This window comes from Mustelus asterias, chromosome 18, assembly GCF_964213995.1.
Source record: "Mustelus asterias chromosome 18, sMusAst1.hap1.1, whole genome shotgun sequence".
Lineage (NCBI taxonomy): Eukaryota > Metazoa > Chordata > Chondrichthyes > Carcharhiniformes > Triakidae > Mustelus > Mustelus asterias.
Window position 1 is genome coordinate 50,187,853 of NC_135818.1, and position 21,162 is coordinate 50,209,014.

At 39.7% G+C, this 21,162-nt stretch overlaps 1 protein-coding gene and 1 pseudogene across 2 annotated transcripts; one reads left to right on the forward strand and one right to left on the reverse strand.

Annotated features, from left to right (window-relative positions):
- Positions 1–4,323: 4,323 nt before the first annotated feature.
- On the forward strand, positions 4,324–20,944 carry gmfb (glia maturation factor, beta). Of its 2 annotated transcripts, XR_013500032.1 has the most exons (8): positions 4,474–4,596; positions 4,889–4,985; positions 10,680–10,729; positions 11,123–11,172; positions 15,580–15,662; positions 17,589–17,662; positions 18,466–18,751; positions 19,998–20,944. XR_013500032.1 is itself a non-coding variant. In XM_078233903.1 (7 exons), the coding sequence occupies exons 1-7, from the start codon at positions 4,594–4,596 to the stop codon at positions 20,067–20,069; spliced, it is 429 nt and encodes a 142-aa protein (XP_078090029.1). In that variant the 5' UTR covers positions 4,324–4,593; the 3' UTR covers positions 20,070–20,944. The 2 variants fall into 2 exon arrangements, 1 of the variants encoding a protein (XP_078090029.1); XM_078233903.1 differs by lacking the exon at positions 18,466–18,751 and having other exon boundaries at positions 4,324–4,596.
- On the reverse strand, positions 14,152–14,447 carry LOC144506876 (large ribosomal subunit protein eL37-like; annotated as a pseudogene).
- Positions 20,945–21,162: the final 218 nt, after the last annotated feature.

The window sequence follows — 21,162 nt, forward strand, 5'->3', positions numbered from 1 at the left end:
ATTCTAAACAAAGTGATTTAAATATTGTGCTTATAACTTCACATGTGGATAACAATATGGAATCTTCTGTCTCCTCCCACTATTAGCAAAATCGATTTTTGTATACCTGAGAGGAACAAAAGAAGACGTCCCAAGTAAAAAAATTAAAAATGTTAATTGGTAACTGGCTACAGTGTCAGCAAAGTCATGTTAGCAAGATGAACTGACTTGTGGAAAATGGGGGAATTGTTACCTGTACTGCTTGTGATATGAAAGTTAAAGTGTGTAGCACATTACAAATTGTTATGTTTGTGATGGTAGGGATATAAAAATGTAATGATGGTGATGAGTTTTTTGTGCTTGGGGATAGTGTTGCAAAAATGTCTAATTTCATGATTCATTTGTTTTAGCTATTAAGGTTTTAGGTTGGGATTTGGAGTGTTAAATGTAAGCTAATGGGGGAAGAAACACACGTTTAAGAGGTTAGTAAATAGACTTAAAGTAATTGCAATTCAAAGAAGTAGCCTGTGTTTATTTATTAGGATCAGAGTTGGAAGAATGAAGGCACTAATCAATGAATGGATTATCTTTCTGAGTCTCAGTAAAGTAATGGATGTTTACCATTGTCTCCATAGGGGGTTTATATCATTCATGTGGGTGTCAGATCAAAGAAAAATTCAGAAGAAACAAGTAAACAAAGGAAGATCTTAAAGTATCCATATACTTTTCAGATCAAAGAAAGGTTTTAAAATTAATGTTAATTAGTTGAACTCTCTATCTGGGAAATCCCAGCTGTGTCACATTGCTGTGGGCATAGATTGGAGGGAGACAGTCTTTTGTTTTGGGTTTATCTGTGTGATTTCATACACACAGTCAGAAGGAGAAAGCTGTAGCTGGAATCTAGAACCAGCCTTGAGATAATCAGAGAACAAACTCTGCCAGCAGCTGTAGACCACTGAGCAGGAAGGCAGTGCTTTATTGGGGTGTCCACAATCAGAAGATGCTTAAAAAGAATTGGATGGTCGCTTGGCTGAATGCTAGTGGAAAGGCCCCAAGATATTTCATATCTTGGAGAATAGTTGAGCTGAATCAAAGTTAATTGCTGAGGGCACGTCTTGGTTTGGTCCCAGGAGAAGTGAAAAAACCTCAATATCCTGCACTGTGTATGGAAACTCTTGGATGGAATTTGAAACAGAGCAGGAAGTTATCCAGAGATTTTGGGGTTCAATATATATTTATGAAATATAAAGTGTTGTGTTGCTTTGTTTAACACTTGTACTGTACAAGTGTATTTAAAATGTGGAATCTTGTAGTGTGATTATTTCAATTAATGTCTGGGAGTTCAAATTTCTTTTTTAAAGTTAATGATCTCCCTCATGATCATAACACCAGTTTCTTAACCATTTATGGAGCTTAAACCCTGAATCCTGACAGTGTTGAGTTTAATTGGTAACCATTTGTGTGGAACTTTGTCAAAAGCATTCTGAAAGTTAAGGTACAACTGTCCACAGTCCACTTGAGTTGTCACGTGCTCGAAGAAATCAAGGAAGGTTAACCAGTCAAGATTATCCTCTCCAAAATTCATGTTGCCTGTTGTCGACATTATTATCGTATAAAAGGTCAATTATATTCTTGATAATTGATTCCAAGATTTTACATTGAATGGAAGTAAACTAATGGGTCTGTAGATGCCTTTGTTTTATCACATTTTCGGATCACATTAGCTTAGCTGGTCCCTCCCAATGTAAAGTTGCTAACTCTAGTTGATGATATTTTTGGGAGATTTGGAGGGGAGGTGGTGGTCATGGTATTATCACAGGACTAGTAATCCAGAGACGCAGGATAACGCTCTGGGGACCCAGGTTTGAACCTCACCATGGTGGATGGTGAAATTTGAATTCAATAAAAATCTGGATTTAAAAGTCTAATGATGACCATTAAATCATTGTTGATTGTAGCAAAAACCTATCTGGTTCACTAATGTCCTTTAGGGAAGGAAATCTGCCACCCTTAACTGGCCTGGTCTTCATGTGACTCCAGGTCCACAGCAATGTGGTTGACTCTTAACTGCCCTCTGAAATAGCCTTGTAAGTCAGTTACTTCTAGGGCTGTTAGGAATGGGTAATAAATGCTGACCTAGCCAGCAACGCCCACATCCTACAATGTCATTTTTAAAAAATTAACCCCTTTTGCCAACTACTCGTTCTGGTGAAACAGCCTCACCTCCTCCCAAATTTTTTTATAACTAATAAACAAAGGGGTTCAAGCAAAATTGAAGAAAAAGATCACAATATTTAATGCCCATATGATTTTTCTCCTAAATTGCAGTGTCATTTTTAACTCTTCGACTCCGCAGGACAATCTTGGAAGTTTGATAAACCTATTCCAGTGTTCCAATGGATCCCTCGTAACGATTGTGAGCATTTCACAAACCCCAGTCTCTTTCGACCCTCTCATTTTTAAATCCAACCTTAAGAATCGTTGAATTTCAAAGCACAGAAGGAGACCAGTCTGCCCTTTTATGGCTGTGACTGAGCCATCCATTCAGTCAGTTAGTCCCATTTCCATACCCTTGATATACACACGTTTTCGGGGGAAAAAAGATAATTTTATGAAAACAAAAACAGAAAATGCAGGAAAATCTCAGCAGATCTGACAGCATCTGTGGAGAGAGAGTAGAGTCAATGTTTCGAGTCAGGGTGATCAGACCTGCTGAGATTTTCCAGCATTTTCTGTTTTTGTTTCAGATTCCAGCATCCGCCGTATTTTGCTTTTTATCATAGAATCCTATAGTGTAGAAGAAGGCCATTGGGCCCATTGATTCTGCACTGACTCTCTGACGGATCATCTTACCCAGGCCCTATCCCTATAAACCACACACAATTTGGGACATAAAGGGCCAATTTAGCATAGCTGATCAACCAAATGTGCACATCTTTGGTCTGTGGGAGGAAACAGGAGAACCCGGAAAAAACCCACGCAGACACGGAGAGAACATGCAAACTCCACATAGGCAGTCACCCAAGGCCAGAATTGAACACGGGTCCCTGATGTTGTGAGGCAGCAGTGCTAACCACTGTGCCATCTCAATTCATAATTTATGATAATTTTATTAAAACTATTGTGTTTTTAATTCCACAACTAGTTGTTGCTGGTTGGGCTTGAGTCCCAACAAGCCCAACCAGCAACCAGCAGTGCTGATCTAGAGGCAGTGTCAAGGTGAGTGGGGATGTGGAGCCCACCTGCCAGGAGGAGAGAGGGAATGTGCAGCCTGCCACCCAGTAGGAGAGTGGGAACATGCAACCTCCCAACAGGAGTGTGGGAATGTGTTGCCTCCCTGGAGGAGAGTGGGAATGTGCAGTCTCCCAGGAGGAGGAGGAATAGAAATGCGCAGCCTCCTTCCAGCAGGAGGAGGAGGAATGGGAATGTGCAGCCTCCTCCCAGAAGGAGGAGGAATGGGAAGATGCAGCCTCCTCCCAGCAGGAGGAGGAGGAGGAATGGGAATGTGCAGCCTCCTCCCAGAAGGAGTAGGATGGGAATGTGCAGCCTCTTCCCAGCAGAAGGAATGGGAATGTGCAGCCTCCTCCCAGCAGGAGGAATGGGAATGTGCAGCCTCCTCCCAGCAGGAGGAGGAGGAATGGGAATGTGCAGTTTCCCAGTAGGAAGAGAAGGAAGAATTGGAATGTGCAGCCTCCCAGCAGGGGGAGGAATGGGAATGTGCAGCCTCTTCTCAGCAGGGGGAGGAATGGGAATGTGCAGCCTCTTCTCAGCAGGAGGAGGACTGGGAATGTGCAGCCTCCTCCCAGCAGGAGGAGGAATGGGAATGTGCAGCCTCCTCCCAGCAGGAGGAGGAATGGGAATGTGCAGCGTCCTCCCAGCAGGAGGAGGAATGGGAATGTGCAGCCTCCTCCCAGCAGGGGGAGGAATGGGAATGTGCAGCCTCTTCCCAGCAGGAGGAATGGGAATATGCAGCCTCCTCCCAGCAGGAAGAATGGGAATGTGCAGCCTCCTCCCAGAAGGAGAAGGAGGAGGAATGGGAATGTGCAGACTCTTCCCAGCAGGAGGAATGGGAATGTGCAGCCTCTTCCCAGCAGGAGGAATGGGAATGTGCAGCCTCCTCCCAGCAGGAGGAATAGGAATGTGCAGCTTCCTCCCAGCAGGAGGAGAAGGAGGAATGGGAATGTGCAGCCTCCTCCCAGCAGGAGGAGGAATGGGAATGTGCAGCCTCCTCCCAGCAGGAGGAGAAGGAGGAATGGGAATGTGCAGCCTCCTCCCAGCAGGAGGAATGGGAAGGTGCAGCCTCCTCCCAGCAGGAGGAATAGGAATGTGCAGCCTCCTCCCAGCAGGAGGAGAAGGAGGAATGGGAATGTGCAGCCTCTTCCCAGCAGGAGGAATGGGAATGTGCAGCCTCCTCCCAGCAGGATGAGGAATGGGAATGTGCAGCCTCCTCCTAGCAGGATTGGGGGATTTTCCTGCGGCTGCTCCATCCCCGGATGTCATTCCAATCGGGAAAGGCGGGCGCTGATTGGCTGCTGCTCTGAATCACGAGACTGGGAAGAGCTGGAGCCAGGGAAACCGGGAGCCGGGATTAGAGAGTGAGGAAAACCGTCAGGAATGGTAAGGAGTGGAGCTGGAGCTGGGGCAGGGTGTGGGGTATGCGGGCGGGGTGAGGGGCGGTGGCGGTGGCGGTGTCTGGACATGTTCAAGAAAATGGGCGGCAGCTGCCGGCTGGGCCTAAACCCCTCAATTGTGGCTTTATTCTCTCTCGGTCTCGTTTGTATTTTGTCCCCGATTTATTATTAACCCAGACACTCGATTAGAACTGAAGGGGGTATTGCTGAGGGCTGTTTGGACAGTGTTTGTTTAGTAATGGCCTCTTGTTGTTGTGTGTGTTCTCCCTCCTCTCCAGAGTTGCCCTGTCAGTTTGTGCGGTGTCGACCAACAGCTGCTGGAAAAGCTGAAAAAATTCCGCTTTCGCAAAGAAACCACCAATGCCGCCCTGATCAGTGAGTGAAACAGCTTTTATTCACAGAATCATACAACCCCTACAGTGCACAAGGCCATTCAGCCCATCAGGGGGGGAAATTTACCGTCCCGCCCGCCACTGGAATCATAGTGGGCGAGGGGCGGAACATGGAAATGTCCGTTGACCTTGGGTGGGATTTTATGGTTTCGGGGCGAGCGAGGCTGGAAAATCCCGCTGATCGAGTCTGCACCGACTCTCTGACAGAGCTATCTTAACCCAGGCCCTCTCCCCTGCCATATCCCTGTAACCCCACACATTTACCATGGTTAATCTATTGAACCTACACATCTCGGGACACTAAAAGGCAATTTAGCATGGCTAATCCACCTAACCTGCGCATCTTGGGACTGTGGGTGGAAACCGGAGCACCTGGAGGAAACCCGTGCAGGCATAGGGAGAACATGCAAACTCCACACAGATAGTCACCCAAGGCTGGAATTGAACCTAGGTCCCTGGAGCTGTGATACAGTAGTGCTAACCACTGTGCCGCCTGCCTCTTCCAGCCTTGACCAGCCCCTCCCTGTTTAAAAGACTCACAAATGGAGGCTGGCAGGAGAACGTTGGGGGCCAGGATTAGTTGCTAGCAGAGGGGGCTGGATAATCTTGCTTCATATCCTTTGCACAATCTGTTGCAGTCAACTGAAAAATTGCTGTGTTATCTACGTGGGATTTTGGAAGGGGTGTGAGCAAGGCAGGCAACTGTACAGCTCCTTTAGTCAAACAGCCATGAAGGAAGGATCGTTGATGAGCACAAGAGTCTAAAATAACACATGGCAGGCAGAGCAGTGAGTTCAACATCTGAATTAGGGGGAAAGGAACAATCGCTTTTAGAAAGAGAGGCAAGAGACAGAAAGGAAAAGGAAAATCAATACATTTTTCAAAAATCCTCCAATCATAACACACAAGTAGAAGTTAATTTTCTTTTAACATAGTGAGAATTTGTTAGCCAGTAATTAAGACATATCTTTTTGTGGTAAATTTAGTCTGTATATGTAACTCTGGTACATGACCACAGCTGTTCAGTTCTTGAATCGGGGAAGCCAGATGGTGTTTTTGCATCATATTGAATGACACATCTGGGGCAGCAACTTTTGTATTTTTGTTTAATTGTGCATGTGTACTTGCTGAGATTTACTTTTTGATTTGCACCCGCATAACATTGAGTATTAAACTCACCTTTGCTATCAATGCAAAGTCCGTTTGTTTTTTGACACGTAGAATTTGAGTTAATAATTAGTAGTTTTATTTTCTCCCTACCTCAAAATAAGATGGATCTTTCTGACCGATTATATCACTCGTGGAGAACACTCATCCATATCTCCATCCGATTCAGTGAATGCAATCCGAAAGTCACAAATTGCTTTTAAAAAGCAAACATGCTTTTAAAAGGCTGAATTTTGTGACATACAGGTCTTCCAAAATCTTGTTAGTGGAAGTTATAATTCTCTGAAGTTCTTGCGTTAAGAAATAAAACCTTGTTAAATTTGAGGATTTGGAGTTACTTTATTGGCATTATTGTGACTTTCAGCTGTCTCAAATCCCTAAATGAAAGACAGATAAACTTGTTTGATTTTGTTTCAATTAAAGTTAAAAGTCAAGTAAAGTCAATCAAAGAAAGAAAATGTTGAAAATTCAAAATGAGAGCATTATAATTTTGTAGAAAATGAGGTTTTGTATTTGAATAAAGTAAAATGTCTATGATTAGCATTGACATTTTCTCTGCCTTTGATTTTGCTTTCAATTTATGTTTGAGTTATGTTGCCAGGATTGTTTTTAATGAAAAATTAGCTTTTTAAAATGTTTGTGAATTTTTATTTAATATGATTGGGTTTTTGCTAAAATAGCTGATATTAGCCATGTGTCAGGCTCTACAGGATTCTAAATTTAAATCTGCAGCAAAAGGTAAGTGGTAATATTCTCCACCTAATCATTGGTGGGTATTTTGAACTTGACCTGCCTGGTGGGAAAACGTGTTCAGGTTGGCAACCTAATGTACTTTTCAATGAAGTAAAAAGTAGAGATGGGCAGCATGTAAAAAGGGCAGCCTTTCCCACTTGTGTTATAAAGATTTACCCCTATAATTTACACAATTCAGACTATTATGCCTGTGGAGGTGGTAGCTGAGTTGAAATTATTTGTCCTAATCCTGTTGCCCCATCCTTTACTTGCATCTTTTACATCTATCAAATGGTAATGCTGGTCTCTTTTAAAAATCATAACATCTGCATTAATAGCCACTTGTGGTATGCTATACAATGTTTGAATAATTTGTGTGGTAGAAAATTTTGTAACTTCCTCTTTATTTTTCTGGTGGTTATCCTAAGTATGTGTCACTTTTTCCCATTGGCTGGCAAAAAACCTTTTAATAACTTGTTAACTTGTTCATAATTTTGCAAAAATTAGCTTCTCCACCCTCAAGCTTTCTGCCTGTGAAATAAACCTCTTGAGTCATATTGTTCTTACAACAGAGTTCTTCAGCACTGTCCGAAGTATGGCCTAATCAACATTTTGCACAAATTTTAACTTCACCTCTGTTTGTATTCAATATAAATTTTTTATATAAAACCAGAATTCTGTATCTTTTTAACAACTCTTTTGACTGCAAATTCACCCACCTTTTAAATCTGCACGCCTAGATTCCTCTCTTGCTCCACTAAAAATCTTACTATTTAGGATATACTTTTCTTTTTCCCAAAATGTATTACTTCACATTTCATTGCATTGCATATGAATTACACCTTACCTTAAGAGGAAAACAATTACATCTGTCTACCCAGTCATTTAATTTGACGTGCCCCAAATTTGATAATGACAAACCTTTGTATCATCCCTCTTGTGCCTATACCCAAATCAGCAGTCACGTTATAGTGTCCAGGAGCTTGAATAAAATAGAGTTAAGGATTGGATAAAATAACTTTAAGGAATTGGACGGAAGGGAATTGATAAGAGTGCAGCTGTCTGGAGGGGTTTTGATCTGCGAATTAGCTTAGCAGCAGGGTAAACGGAGATTTACTTAAGTGAAGTGGATGTGTTAAAACTATGGAAGATGTGAGTTCAAAGTGGAGACATAAGAACGCATGTCACACTGCATTCTAAAAGCATGACTTCTAAGGTGAGTTGTTTAGCTAGGATGAGGTCAAAATGATACATCAGTAGCAGGGTTAGCTCCAAACTGTAGAAGAACCACTGATGAGCAGCCAAGACCATCGCCACGCCCAGGTGGAAGCAGAAGCTCTCCCAAAAGCAAGATTCTATGCTATGAATCAGAATAAAGACTTCCCAAAGTTAAGGATACAATAAGAGGAGGATACAATAAGATTATCGCTCGACTATTAATCCAGAAACTCAGCTAATGTTCTGGGGACCCAGATTCGAATCTCCCCATAATGGAATTTGAATTCAATAAAAAGAAAATTTGGAAATTAAGAATCTAGTGATGACCATGAAACTATTGTCAGAAAAACCCAATTGGTTCTCTAATGTCCCTTCGAGAAGGAAATCTGCTGTCCTTACCTGGTCTGGCCTACATGTGATTCCAGCGCCACAGCAATGTGGTTGACTCTCAGATGCCCTCAGGCAACCAGGGATTAACAATAAGTGCTGGCCAGCCAGCGACACCCACGAATGAATTTAAAAATAATTATTTGCTGGATTTGGCTCATAGAGTTAAACCGTTTGTCATGTTGTTTTAGGACAAGGGATGTTATCAGACTTTAGGAAAATAGATTGATATGGAACATGGTTAGTTCAAGGATTTTTGTGTGTGGTATGTGTATATTTGACTTTCCTCATTTGTTTATAACTGGACCATTCCCCCATGGTGTGCATATCTTTGCTCATATTGTACTGAATTGCAAAATAAGCAATTGAGAACTGGTGTACCAAATTACCCTTCTGGGTTTTGGGATACCCTCAGTGAGGTTTTTAACAATAGGTCCATAAGGCACACAACTACCAGTTCATTTCCATTTGAAAAATGTTATTTACCTCTGTTTTTTATCTCTTTTTAAAATTGTATTCCCTTTAATGCCATATGCCTCAATCTTCAGAAAATAAATAATCTACTTGCCCTTTAGAAATCCCAGCTGTCCATCTTTGATTAGTGTGTGCTTTTGTTGCTAAAGTAATTTTCCATTTTGCTCCTTTCCCAAGCAATGGTATAACATTTGGTACTCAGTCCTTTGGCTAGCTTCCCATTTCTGAAGATTTTCAGAAATGATAGCAAATACCTTTGCCATCTCTTCACCAGCCACTCCCAATATTCAGTGACGCATCCCACCTTGGTCAGAGAATTTTTCTCCTTTCAATAGCATCAACCCTAACGATTCTAAAGAGGTACCTTTGACCAGTTTTAACGTCAGATTATGAAATAGTGTATTACGCAAAAATGCTAAACTACCTTCAAGGCCACTAATTAATTTACTGTGGCTTGACTTGTGTCCTGCGCATGTAAGGCTATAATCCAGGATGTTCCCATAACAATTCCAATTGTAAAATTGAAGCAGTAAGCTATACTGCATTTATATACAAAATATGAAACAGTAGCTCATTCAGTAATTGTCTATTCAGAGGCAGCTCCAGGACATTTTATTAAAAAGGAATGCTAAGATAATGCAAACTTGGTGCTAGATGTGCTATCTAAAAGGGTCTCTGAGTAATTCTGGTGGGCTGTGCTCGGAGGATTTCAATGAAGCATTATACATTCTTAGTTCTCTAATTCTGGCTTTTTATGCATTCCCAATTATCATTGCTCCATCATTGGTGATTGTGCCATCAGTTATCTAGGCTGCAAACTCTGGAATTTCCTTCCTACTCTTTCCTCCTTGGAGCTGCTCCATCAAACATGTCTCTTTGACCAGCTTTTTGGTCATCCGACCTAATATATCCTCTGTGGTTCTGTGCCATACTTTGTTTTCCAATGTTCCTGTGAAGTGCTGTGGGGCATTTTATTATTTTCATGTGCTATAGAAATATAAGTTGTTGAATTGTGTATTTTCAATGAATATGCTGTAGGAGGAGATGTACAAAGGTGAAATTGATAAATGTGAACATTTGATAAACATTCAGCAAATCTTTGTAAATGTGAATAACATAGTATAAATCAGGTACTTGTTATCACATCTTGCTTTTTAATTATACACTGACCAGGTTTTTCTGCATTGACCTTGGGAGCCTAATATAAGCAAGGTTTAAACTTGGGATAAATGAACATTTGTACTATTCAAATATGAAAACAACTATGGCAGAAAAAATTAAGCTTAAAAATGCACTGGCATTTATTTTGTACACTAAGGTAGATAGATATATTTTGTACACCGCTGTGAATTAAGCATTCATTTTTGTAACCTAAGTAACTCTTCTACGTTTCCATTATTTATCACGTGACAAACTAATTTGGAGGCCTCCTAATGGAGGAGTAGTAGAAATAAAATTGGTAATTTATAGTACAGTATTTTGTTTTATAATTTCCTATATCTTTCTAGCTCAATCTGAGTTTTTTGTTTTATTTTGTTTTGTTTTATAATTTCCTGTATCTTTCTAGCTCAATCTGAGTTTTTTGTTTTATTTTGTTTTGTTTTATAATTTCCTGTATCTTTCTAGCTCAATCTGAGTTTAACAGGCTCATGAAATTGTACTCTCAGAGAAAGCAATTAACATATTATTTTTTGTACAGTGAAAATTGATCAGGAGCAACATATGGTGATTCTGGATGAAGAGCATGAGGTTAGCCACTTATTAACTTGCATTTTTAGGCAGGTGGTTCTTTTTCTTAAAAAAAAATTACAACATGTTTAATATTTTAACTTGGTGGGGGGGAACGCTGGCCATAATGTAGTTGTTTTGTTGGCTCCACTGCATGCGTGGTCCATTAGGCAGGATTGCCATTCTCTTATGAATCTGACTTAAAGATGAGCCAAATGAAGATGAGCAATCTGACCAAGTTTTCAGCTGGGCTTGTACAACTATATGTTAAGATGGGAGAAGACCAATGGCTCTGTATAAATGAGAGCAAGGGGAATTGTAAAATCTGTGTTTCCAAATTGTCTGCGTCGTATAATAGACCAACATATTGCTGGTGAAGTAACTTGTGTTGTTTGTCTTGCCTATGTTATTTAGGATATTTCCCCAGAAGAACTCAAGAATGAACTACCTGAGCATCAACCCAGATATCCTTTACTTGCTTTTCATTTTTGAGAAATCTTACTTATCCAAATGAATTTTGCAGATAACGTTTACAAACAATGACACAATTGGAGTTGTATATTTTAAATGATTTGAGGTATGAAATTTATGTAATAGAAAATGGGGTTGAATTTGAAGCAGCTCTGTAGGGAGAGAAATATTTGGTAACCAATTGCTACAAATGCTGTTTTTAGGTTGATAATTATTTGGTTCATTATTCTGATAGTATTTTCATATGCAATAGTGGCACAAAATATTTTAATAAAAACACGCCAACCTATAAACAGACTCCTGCTGCCCAACCTTTGTGAAGCACAGTTGGAACAAAATACATTTTTGTTTGACCAGAACAGCATATAAATAGACAAGAGTTTTGTACATTTTTTCCTCAATCAGTGGATGGTGCTGGATTTGATTTTCATTTTGGGAGGGGGTGATTGCAGTTTACCAGTTGCTTGTGATATGATGAGATCATTCCGTGTTCCTTCCCATTTACATTAGCACTGAACTTTGCTTGGTTTGGACTTCATATTCTTGAACTTCATTTGAAGTTTATAATTAACTGAAATACTTAATATTCAATCTCAAGTTGTGCTGAAAATTTGAAATGAATGGAATAGCGAAGGAATTGTAGAAATGCAGATTAGTGAATAGACTTGTAAATGGGAAGGAACACGGAATGATCTCATCATATCACAAGCAGCTGGTAGACTGCAATTCCCCCCCCCCCTCCCAAAAAGAAAATCAAATCCAGCACCATCCACTGATTGAGGGAAAAAATGTCAAAAAATGTACAAAACTCTTGTCTATTTAGATGCTGCTCTGGTCAAACAAAAATGTATTTTGTTCCAACTGTGCTTCACAAAGGTTGGGCAGCAGGGGTCTGTTTATAGGTTGGCGTGCTTTTGTTAAAATATTTTGTGCCACTATTGCACATGAAAATACTATCAGAATAATGAACCAAATAATTATCAACTTAAAAACAGCATTTGTAGCAATTGGTTACCAAATATTTCTCTCCCTATAGAGCTGCTTCAAATTCAACCCCATTTTCTATTACATAAATTTCATACCTCAAATCATTTAAAATATACTGAGTGAATGACCAAGGACAGTAAGAGTCAGTAACAGATTTGGGGAGGTGGGCGGAGGGTGTGAAAATAGTTGGAAGCCCATTGGGTCAGCTCCACAATGCATTCTCATCTCCAGGGAACTTTTCCCATGGAACAGGCTAGAAACCTGATTGGCTTTCTGCTTCATGAAGGAGGGCAGCTAGTTATGCTGATGAAGGTGTCAAGCAGACATAATTTTGCAGCCTTGCCAATCATTTAAAAGCTCTGTCAGTGTTTGTTTTGAGGATTCAACACAACTTAAAAGCTAAGGGCTGAATTTTCTCTCTGAAGGTGAAGCCCAGTCACCAGGGCTGAAAATGAGAGTTGACCCAGTTTGACCACTGGCACAATGTTGCATGGTTGTGGCTGTTAGAGGCCCTGGTGGAATAAATCTGAGCATCAGTGAGCAGGTTATTGTCACTTGATATCAAGTGTGCCTTGATAGCACTGTTGACATCGCCTTCTGTTAATTTGCTGATAATTCTAAATAGGTGATTAATATGCCATATAAAAGCACATTCTTTACTTTTCTGAGCCTATGCATATACTTTAAAGTCTATTCGCTAATCTGCATTTCTACAATTCCTTCGCTATTCCATTCATTTCAAGTTTTCAGCACAATTTGAGATTGAATAGTAAGTATTTCAGTTAATTATAAACTTCAAATGAAGTTCAAGAATATGAAGTCCCAAGCAAAGTTCAGTGCTAATGTAAATGGGAAGGAACACGGAACGATCTCATCATATCACAAGCAGCTAATGTCCAATTGCCAAGCCCACAGTGTGAGTCATTGCAAGTGGCAAATATAGCCATTGAATTTCAGTAGATTATCTGATTAAATATAGTTTAATCCAAATCTAATAACTGAAATCAACATCAGAAAGAGTTCACCCAATGCATGCACCATCTCTGTGATAATTCCTAATGTAGAAGTTTCAACTATTTTGGCAGCATTGCACGTCACCTGATCACTCAAGTATGTGTGAGTGTGACTACACAGATGCGTGTGTCTGCATGTAAGTGTGTGTCCATATGTTGTGGAAGTTATCTAACTGAACAAATATTATCCTAAACTGAGACTTGGGTGGATTGGCAAATTTCAAGCATGAAAAATATTGGCGTATGCGATAGTATCACACGGCTGAGCTTTTTGTACGTTTTATGAAGTATGATGACATAATGTGATATCAAACATGTTCCACCATATCACTCTGATCATGGTTGAACAGCTTCCAAAAGTGCATAGCCCATGACGAAGCATAGTTACAGTCTACTGCAGGAAATTCAAGGCAGGAACTCTCTAACATTCTAAAATGCTGCATCCGCCTCCAGAATGCTGTCTCGGATCGCTTCCAGTGCCAAAACAGGCGGCATAATATTTATCATTTTGTGTGTTTGTAGCAAGATTTACATAATGCATAACAAAAAACGTAAATGGGTTGACTTGGTGCAACAATCTTTGTGGCTAATCACTGGTCTGACCTGGGTAAGCCTTTTAAATCAAAATTTCAACTGGTTTTCCATTTGTAAGATCAGCTTGGGAGGGTGGGCAGAAAGTAATGCTGGTGGGAGAGATAACTACTGCTCTTCCATCTTCTAACTCTAAAAATAATTGTGTCTAAATCCAGGGATACTGTATGAAACTGGAATCCGGCGTATACCAGCATCCACTTCTCTCCTCAGACCAGACGGTCAGAAAAGATCTTGTGTCGAAACAAACTGAACCTAAAAGTTAGGTTGGATGTTTATTCCAAGGTGTCAAACCATTCTTTCTGACAGGCAGACTGGCTGCATTTTTAAAAAGAAATTTCCAAACCATAGCTTTATTTGTTGTGCAGATACACTGGTAGTTTATCCAGTGCTGGAGGAAACCATTGAGGAACACCTAGGCTTTGGAGTGGTCCCTTCATGGAATCCATTCCTGAATCGTTCATACGCCACCTTCACGTGCCTCATGCGGCCTGTACCAGTTGTGTTTCTTCTTTTGGCCTTAACACTCAAGTTATACTTCCTCTTTTGGCATGGTAGGCACATATACCGCAGGTCGATACCTGCAGGTGAAATGCTTTAGCCCCACATCACTGGTGAAGACTGTGGGTCTTGTTCTGATTTTTACCAAATGACGATGTTCCCTTCGTTATTGTCATTGCGCGCTCCCTGCATCCTTGTGAGGGAGCGACACTTTTTTACTTTGTTGGGTCCCAAGGGTGGTTGGGGGAGGGGGGGGCTGAAAATGAGGCTGTGCACAGGACCTCACTAACTCTAAATCTGCCATTGGTCAGTCGGCTATTCTGCCACAGTGTTTGGAAGTGACCTTGCAGCTGACCCTGATAATTGGCTTTCATGATGACCATATGTTTTCTTTCCAGTAGGAGTCACTGAATACCAATTAGGACTGATTTTCATGGTGCCCCCCCCGCCCCCCCCATAAAGTAATTATCATAATCCTGCGATTAATCACTTCAGCATTGACCAGGGAATAACTTTGGGGGCTTTGTTGGTTTGTGAATTGTGGTACCAGACCAAGTAATCAAGAACGTATTTATAGAATTTTGTGCCTTTAAGCATCCAGTTAAATGTAGACCTTGCAGTAGCTCAGGAAGCTTATATTAACATAGTTCTTTAACCAAAGAAAGACCATAGTAATTACATTGACAGGCAAATCTGTAATTAAAGGAATTGCTGTATCACTTAAAGAAAGGAGTGACACCAATAAGTACGAAATGGAAGATCCACCTCTCTTCTGTTATTGGCTATAGTATAGAGCAGGACAGTATTCAGGGCACTGTAATTGGTTTCTTGTGTCTCCAGACCAGGGATCCCACTAATTACTAGCCATGGACCTCTACCTGTGTGATTGAAACATTAAGGATGATTTCTTTTGTGTTTTTTGTTTATTGTTTTGCTAAATATTGAGATGGGCTAGGAATGAAATTGCCAGCTAATCCATTTTGTGAACAAAATGTAGCAGGGTAACTGGTTGAAACTGCAAATGCTTCAATGGTTGCTTTCTTGCAAGTTCTTTGATTTGTATTTCAGTGAATTATTTTGGCTAAATTACTTATTTAAACTTAAGGTAAATGTATGGAACGATTTTTTTCTCTTTCTTTGGATTGATTTGGTGTTAGCCAGACATTTAATGTGTTATGCACGTGCTTTCTCTCATTACCATTCCAAGATCAATAAAGATATGGAAAGCCATTTGATCCATTTTCAAAAGGCTCATTGACTCGAATGTTGCATTTTTCCTTCAAACGGAACTTTTTTTTAACTAACCACATTTGTAGTCTACAGCTACAGATATAAACATACTGATGGAAGGATCTCCTATCCACTATGCTTTATATTCTTTAGTCCTTTAGGTAAGTGGTCAATTTCTAAAGTTTATCATTTACTTTTTTGTCTGTGCAAGATCTTTTGTCTTAATGATGTGTGGGTTTCCTGTCTGTTCCCTCTTCAAACTTTATTGAATATTTTTTTGCTACTTTTTTCTTGTAGATGGCTTTTCTAATCTATGAAGATTGATTTATTAAGATATTTTTGGATACGTTAAAATGTTGCTTCGGATGTTTCTGTTTTCTGGTGATAGCACTAAGTCCTGAAGTAGGATGTGCCTTAATCTTATCACCACTTAAAACCAAAGCTATTACTTTGTTGGAGTACTGTGTACAATTTTGTCCTCCTTACTTGAGAAAAGATATACTGGCACTGGAGGGGATGCAGAGGAGATTCACTAGGTTGATTCTGCAGTTGAGAGGGTTGGCTTATGAGGAGAGACTGAGTAGACTGGGACTATACTCATTGGAATTCAGAAGAATGAGGGGAGATCTTATAGAAACATATAAGATTATGAAGGGAATCGATAAGATAGAAGCAGGGAGGTTATTTCCACTGGCAGGTGAAACTAGACCTAGGGGCATGGCCTTAAAATAAGGGGGAGCAGATTTAGAACTGATCTGAGGAGAAACTTCTTCATCCAAAGAGTTGTGAATCTGTGGAATTCCCTGTCCAATGAAGCAGTTGAGGCTACCTCATTGAATGTTTTTAAGACAAGGATAGAGAAATTTTGGAACAGTAAAGGAATTCAGGGTTATGGTGAGTGGGCGGGTAAGTGGAGCTGAGTCCATGAAAAGATCAGCCATGATATTATTGGATGCCGGAGCAGGCTCGAGGGCCCAGTTGGCCGACTCCTGTTCCTAGTTCTTATGTTTGTCCCTTGTTTCTATATAAATCTATCACAAAAGTCATTTACATTTTTGAATAATTCTGAATACAACATGCTGAAATGCGTTTACATAGAATGCTAATCTTACTCGTGATTAGGATGAAAAGATTGCTGCACCTGCAGTATATGTGTTCTTACAAGTAAAATAACGTTCCATTGGCATCAAAGCCATAATTATCCTAGTGGACGAAACTCTGTGCTGCACTAGCTATTGCTTCTCAAATTGTTGGTTTGGAATTTTTTGTTCACATGGGATGTGAGATTCACTGGCAAGCCCAGCATTTGCCCATCCCCAGTTGTCCTTGGGAAGTGAAAGCATTCCAGGTTTTTGACCTAGCAGCAGTGAAGGAATAGTATCAAGTCGAGTTGAACTTGCAGGTGGCAGTGTTCCTGCATTGTGTGCTGTCCTTGACCTTCTAGTTTGGAAGGTGCTGTTGAAGGAGGCTTGCATTGTAACTTAAATGCAGTGCTCATATTATCATATACAGTTTTTACCCTTCTCTGAAAGTTGTCTAAATTGGATTGGAAATACTGCAACATAAGACGCAGGACCCAGACAAGACCAATTCCTAATACCCTGGGATGATCTGTGAAGAATTGCTGATTACCAAACCCTTTCTAAGTAGTAAGAAATTCATGTAATTCAACAGTTCTTGTGGTCATTTCTTACAAATGGTACTTTTTGTCTTCCACAAACAGAATGCAGTCCAGGTGCTGTGGGTCAACTCACAGCACACGGACTACAGCGATTCAAGAAGGCAGCTCACCCCCATCTTCTCAGGGGAAACACGGGATGGGCAATTAATGCTGGCCAGTCAGCCACGTCCATGACCAACGAAAGAATTTAAAAAAAAACAATGTACTTGTTTCCACTAAATGAGGATTGATCTCCCATTCTTGTAGAGAGTAGAAGCCATAGCAAAACTATTCCATTGATGAGCTGAAATGTTAGTGTCAGCATTTGGTGATTTAGCTAATCAGATTTATTTCTGATGCAATTTTTTTTGATTATAAGATCAGTTATTTGTAGTTTATAATGGCTTTCTGTGGGTTTTGATTTTAGGGTGCAAGCCTGAACAGCAGATGATTTATGCTGGTAGCAAAATTGGGTTGGTGGATGTAGCAGAATTTACCAAGGTGAGTGTTTGTTTTAAACAGAGTCTATATATACAACCGTCATTTTATAATCCAATAACTATAAGCTGCCCGTTTTTTATCTTCGTTTCCACATTAAAGTGACTATTCGGTTGGAGGTGGTGGTGGGTTGAGGGGGTGGGGAATAATTGGGTGAAGATTAAAACAAGTCCTCTTTGCTGAAGGAACTGATTTCAGTCCTTCAGTGTAACTCCCTACCAAGGTCTTTGCAGTCTTTCTCTGATTTTAAAAAGGTCTTCAAATCCTTATCTTTAACCAAGACCGTTTCCAAATTCACTGAGTTCACTTCTATGTAAAGGACTTTAAAATATCTAGTCCAGCCACTTGCCCCTGCCACCAAGTGAGGAACAGTATGGAAATACAAACTTTTTTCCTACAATCTCTCATTTGGCAGGTTTGAACATTTATCTGAGAGTGGGTTAAACTGCTTACTTTCCAATGACTCTGGGTAAATGGTGTAGCAATGGTGTATAATAAGTCCTGGATTCACTTCATTGACTGAGACCAGATAAGGAGATCCCTTAATGAACCTGACCTTTACTTCATTGGGCTAGGAAATAGAAAACACAGCTTGTGAATTTCTTTGCATACTGCTTAATTCTGGTCAAGGTGGGTGAATCCATGAGAAACTATTGTGTTCATATTTAGTGTTTACTTAAGTCTGCAAGGTGGAGAACAGGAGCAATGGTGTTATTTTTAAGATCTCAAATAACTTGAATATTCTGTTTTTCAGTGGAAACAGAATTGCTTTTATATTGCACTGTTATGTTTAATTTGCTTTACAGTAGGATCTTGGAATACTGAAAGCCAATTTAATGAACTCCTTGGCAGCCTATACTCTCCCTTGACTGTTACGACTTGAACAGGAATTCACTCTCGTAGTTTACATCTTTTGTTCTTGTATGCACTGCTCTGTGGATTAGAAGAGGAAGAGATAAATTGACCTTTATCTGATACAAGTGGAGCTTAGGCATGAAGGATGAATTAGGGCAGAAGAGCTACAGCTGATCAAGATGATGCAGAGGCTACTGTGTCAAAATGGAAGCAGAACTACTGCAAAGTGGAAGGAGGGTACGGTACAGTTACCTCACGGTGTGCATGTGTGCTGAGAAAGCAAGCTCAATATAGTAGTGTGCTTTACACATGAAGAGAAGGGACTTGTCCTTAAATGTTCTATCCTAGAGGATTTCAAATAGACGTCTAGATTTCACAGCCTGTTCAAGTTGGCTGGATACAAAATATCCCTTGATTGGGCAGCTGTTATCTAAGTTCAACATTGCATTCTGTTTAAAAAAAATTAATCTATTTTTCAAACAACCATAACATTATGTATTCTGGATTAGCATATAGTAGAATAGGTTGAGCAAGATGCTTGGTGCATGTGCAGGTGTGTTATAGCAAAGACCATCTCCATACCACCCCACTCCTATGTAACAGCACTTAAGTTTCTGTTAGTGGTCTTGGGAAACACATCAGGCGCTTCATTCTCTCGGAGCTTAACTTCAACTGTTCTGGTCAGCCTATTCTAAATCTTGGATAATTGTCCAGTTGGTCAGAATGGACAGTGAATATCTTTATCACTCGTGCTTGTTTTGTTGCAATTTATAGAACAGGATGTGTGATGTAAATGCCAGCTGTCGTTCTTGACTTTGGGAATGGAAGCAAACTGTAAAACAAAATGAGGAATCAACACTGGGCAAAATGCCTATGGGCACTTCCTGCACTTGTTGAGTTAAAATCCATAATGGCATAAGTGTAGATTAATTCAAAGCTGCAAGCACTTCCTGGTGCAAAGAGTTAGATGAAGGCCGAAGAGTACATTCGTTTCTAAACAGCTGTTGAAACTGCTGGTCAGGTATGATTGGTATAAATTGAAAAGTGACCTTGGATATAATCTGATTTTGCCCAGGTTTCTAAATGGTTTAACCATCCTTAAATATGTGAAACAATTTTTTGTACTCCTATGAGCCTGAGCCATTGGCATCAATCATGTTCCAGTGAAGGATGCCCAACTATAATTGAGATTCTGTCTGCTTTTGCTTCCTCAAAGTCTGGGGACATTGCTGCTGAAGTTTAAAGTATAATGCAGTTTCAGAACTCGCATTATTGAATAAGATTTTAATTTCTCTAGACCAGTTTTTCCTGAATGAAATAAATTTCTGTAGCTAAACAGACGCTAATGTTGCCTTTGCTCATTAAATGATACTGTGCTATGCTATTGGGTTCCCTCACTTATCAATAATTCAAACTTAATTTGTTGCAATTCGGAGATAAAGAAGGAATTGAATTAGTGATTAAGCATGTATTTTTCTTTCAGGTGTTTGAAATTAGGAATACGGAAGACTTTAGTGAAGAATGGCTCTGCAAAAAATTGGGATTTTTCCGTTAGAGGATGTGGCTGACTTGTGTTTTGCTTTGTATGGATTAATAACACAAGCTTGAAATTTAATATTTACTTCACATAAACTGGAAAATTAAGTGATTTTTATACGTTGTGTTTCAGGCTGTAATGGGTTTACTCACTGTGAAAATTATCTCTTAAACATCTAATCTTTTTTGCTTTTTTGTGTGTCAGAAAAATAAAAGCAGGCCAGGTTCTGCTGAGGCATTTGGAAAGAGCAGTGCTTTGACCTCTGATTCAAGCACAGGGCATCAAAATTTCTCTTAGTTGGTTAAAGCTCATAAATTAATATTTGGCCGTAACCCCTAGTTTGATATTTAACATTACTTTTCTTTTTGCTCTTGAGTAGGAAAACCCAATTAAATGGTGGATGATTATTCTTGAGTTAATTTTGAAGGGGGCCTTTTGCATTGCCTACTGAAAGTAATCCAAAATTTTCTGCTGTTGCTTTAAAACTGAAGAATGCGACCCTTTTGCCCTGGCACGATTTTGTATATATCTTATCATTTTTGTCTTGGGAATTTGTTTTGATTCTTTGCTTAACTTTGCATGCCAATTCACACTAGCTGGTTTTCAATGTCTGACTCCTTTCACAAAGGTCAATGAACGTTTGAGAAGCCCAATTTATCTGTATAATATTTACATAAATTGACCAAACGATAATAGCATTTGTTGATCATATTTTACTTTTTAGTTGGGTTCAATTTAGAGTGCTGTTAAGGAATTTTGCTGGAAAATAAAAGGTCCCTTCAGAATATGGGTCTAATTCTGGAACGTATAATTGAAAATGTGAAGTGTGTTCTGGTTATCTTAGACTAAGATGCATGCTGCCAGGAACAAAAATAAACATTTTTAACCTTAAATAGTTTGGGCTACTTTTTTTGCACTTATTCAGATCATTCATATTGCAAGCTTCCAATCCTCTGCTCTTTTTTGAATCCATTTTTAAACTTGAGTTTTCTTCCTTGAGTAATTTGAGATATTCTGCTCCCTATTAATATTTGTATAAACTACTCCGTAAAGCCAAATCATAGTTCCCGGAAGATCCTGTATTTTGAATGTCTGTTTAATCAGACGAACT

What these genes read in the sequence shown, in the direction of transcription:
- gmfb (XM_078233903.1), top strand. An exon ending in TTCTGGATGAAGAGCATGAG is followed by an intron (nt 10,730 to 11,122) that starts GTTAGCCACTTA and finishes TATGTTATTTAG; the next exon opens with GATATTTCCCCAGAAGAACT. An exon ending in ATGTAGCAGAATTTACCAAG is followed by an intron (nt 17,663 to 19,997) that starts GTGAGTGTTTGT and finishes TTTTTCTTTCAG; the next exon opens with GTGTTTGAAATTAGGAATAC.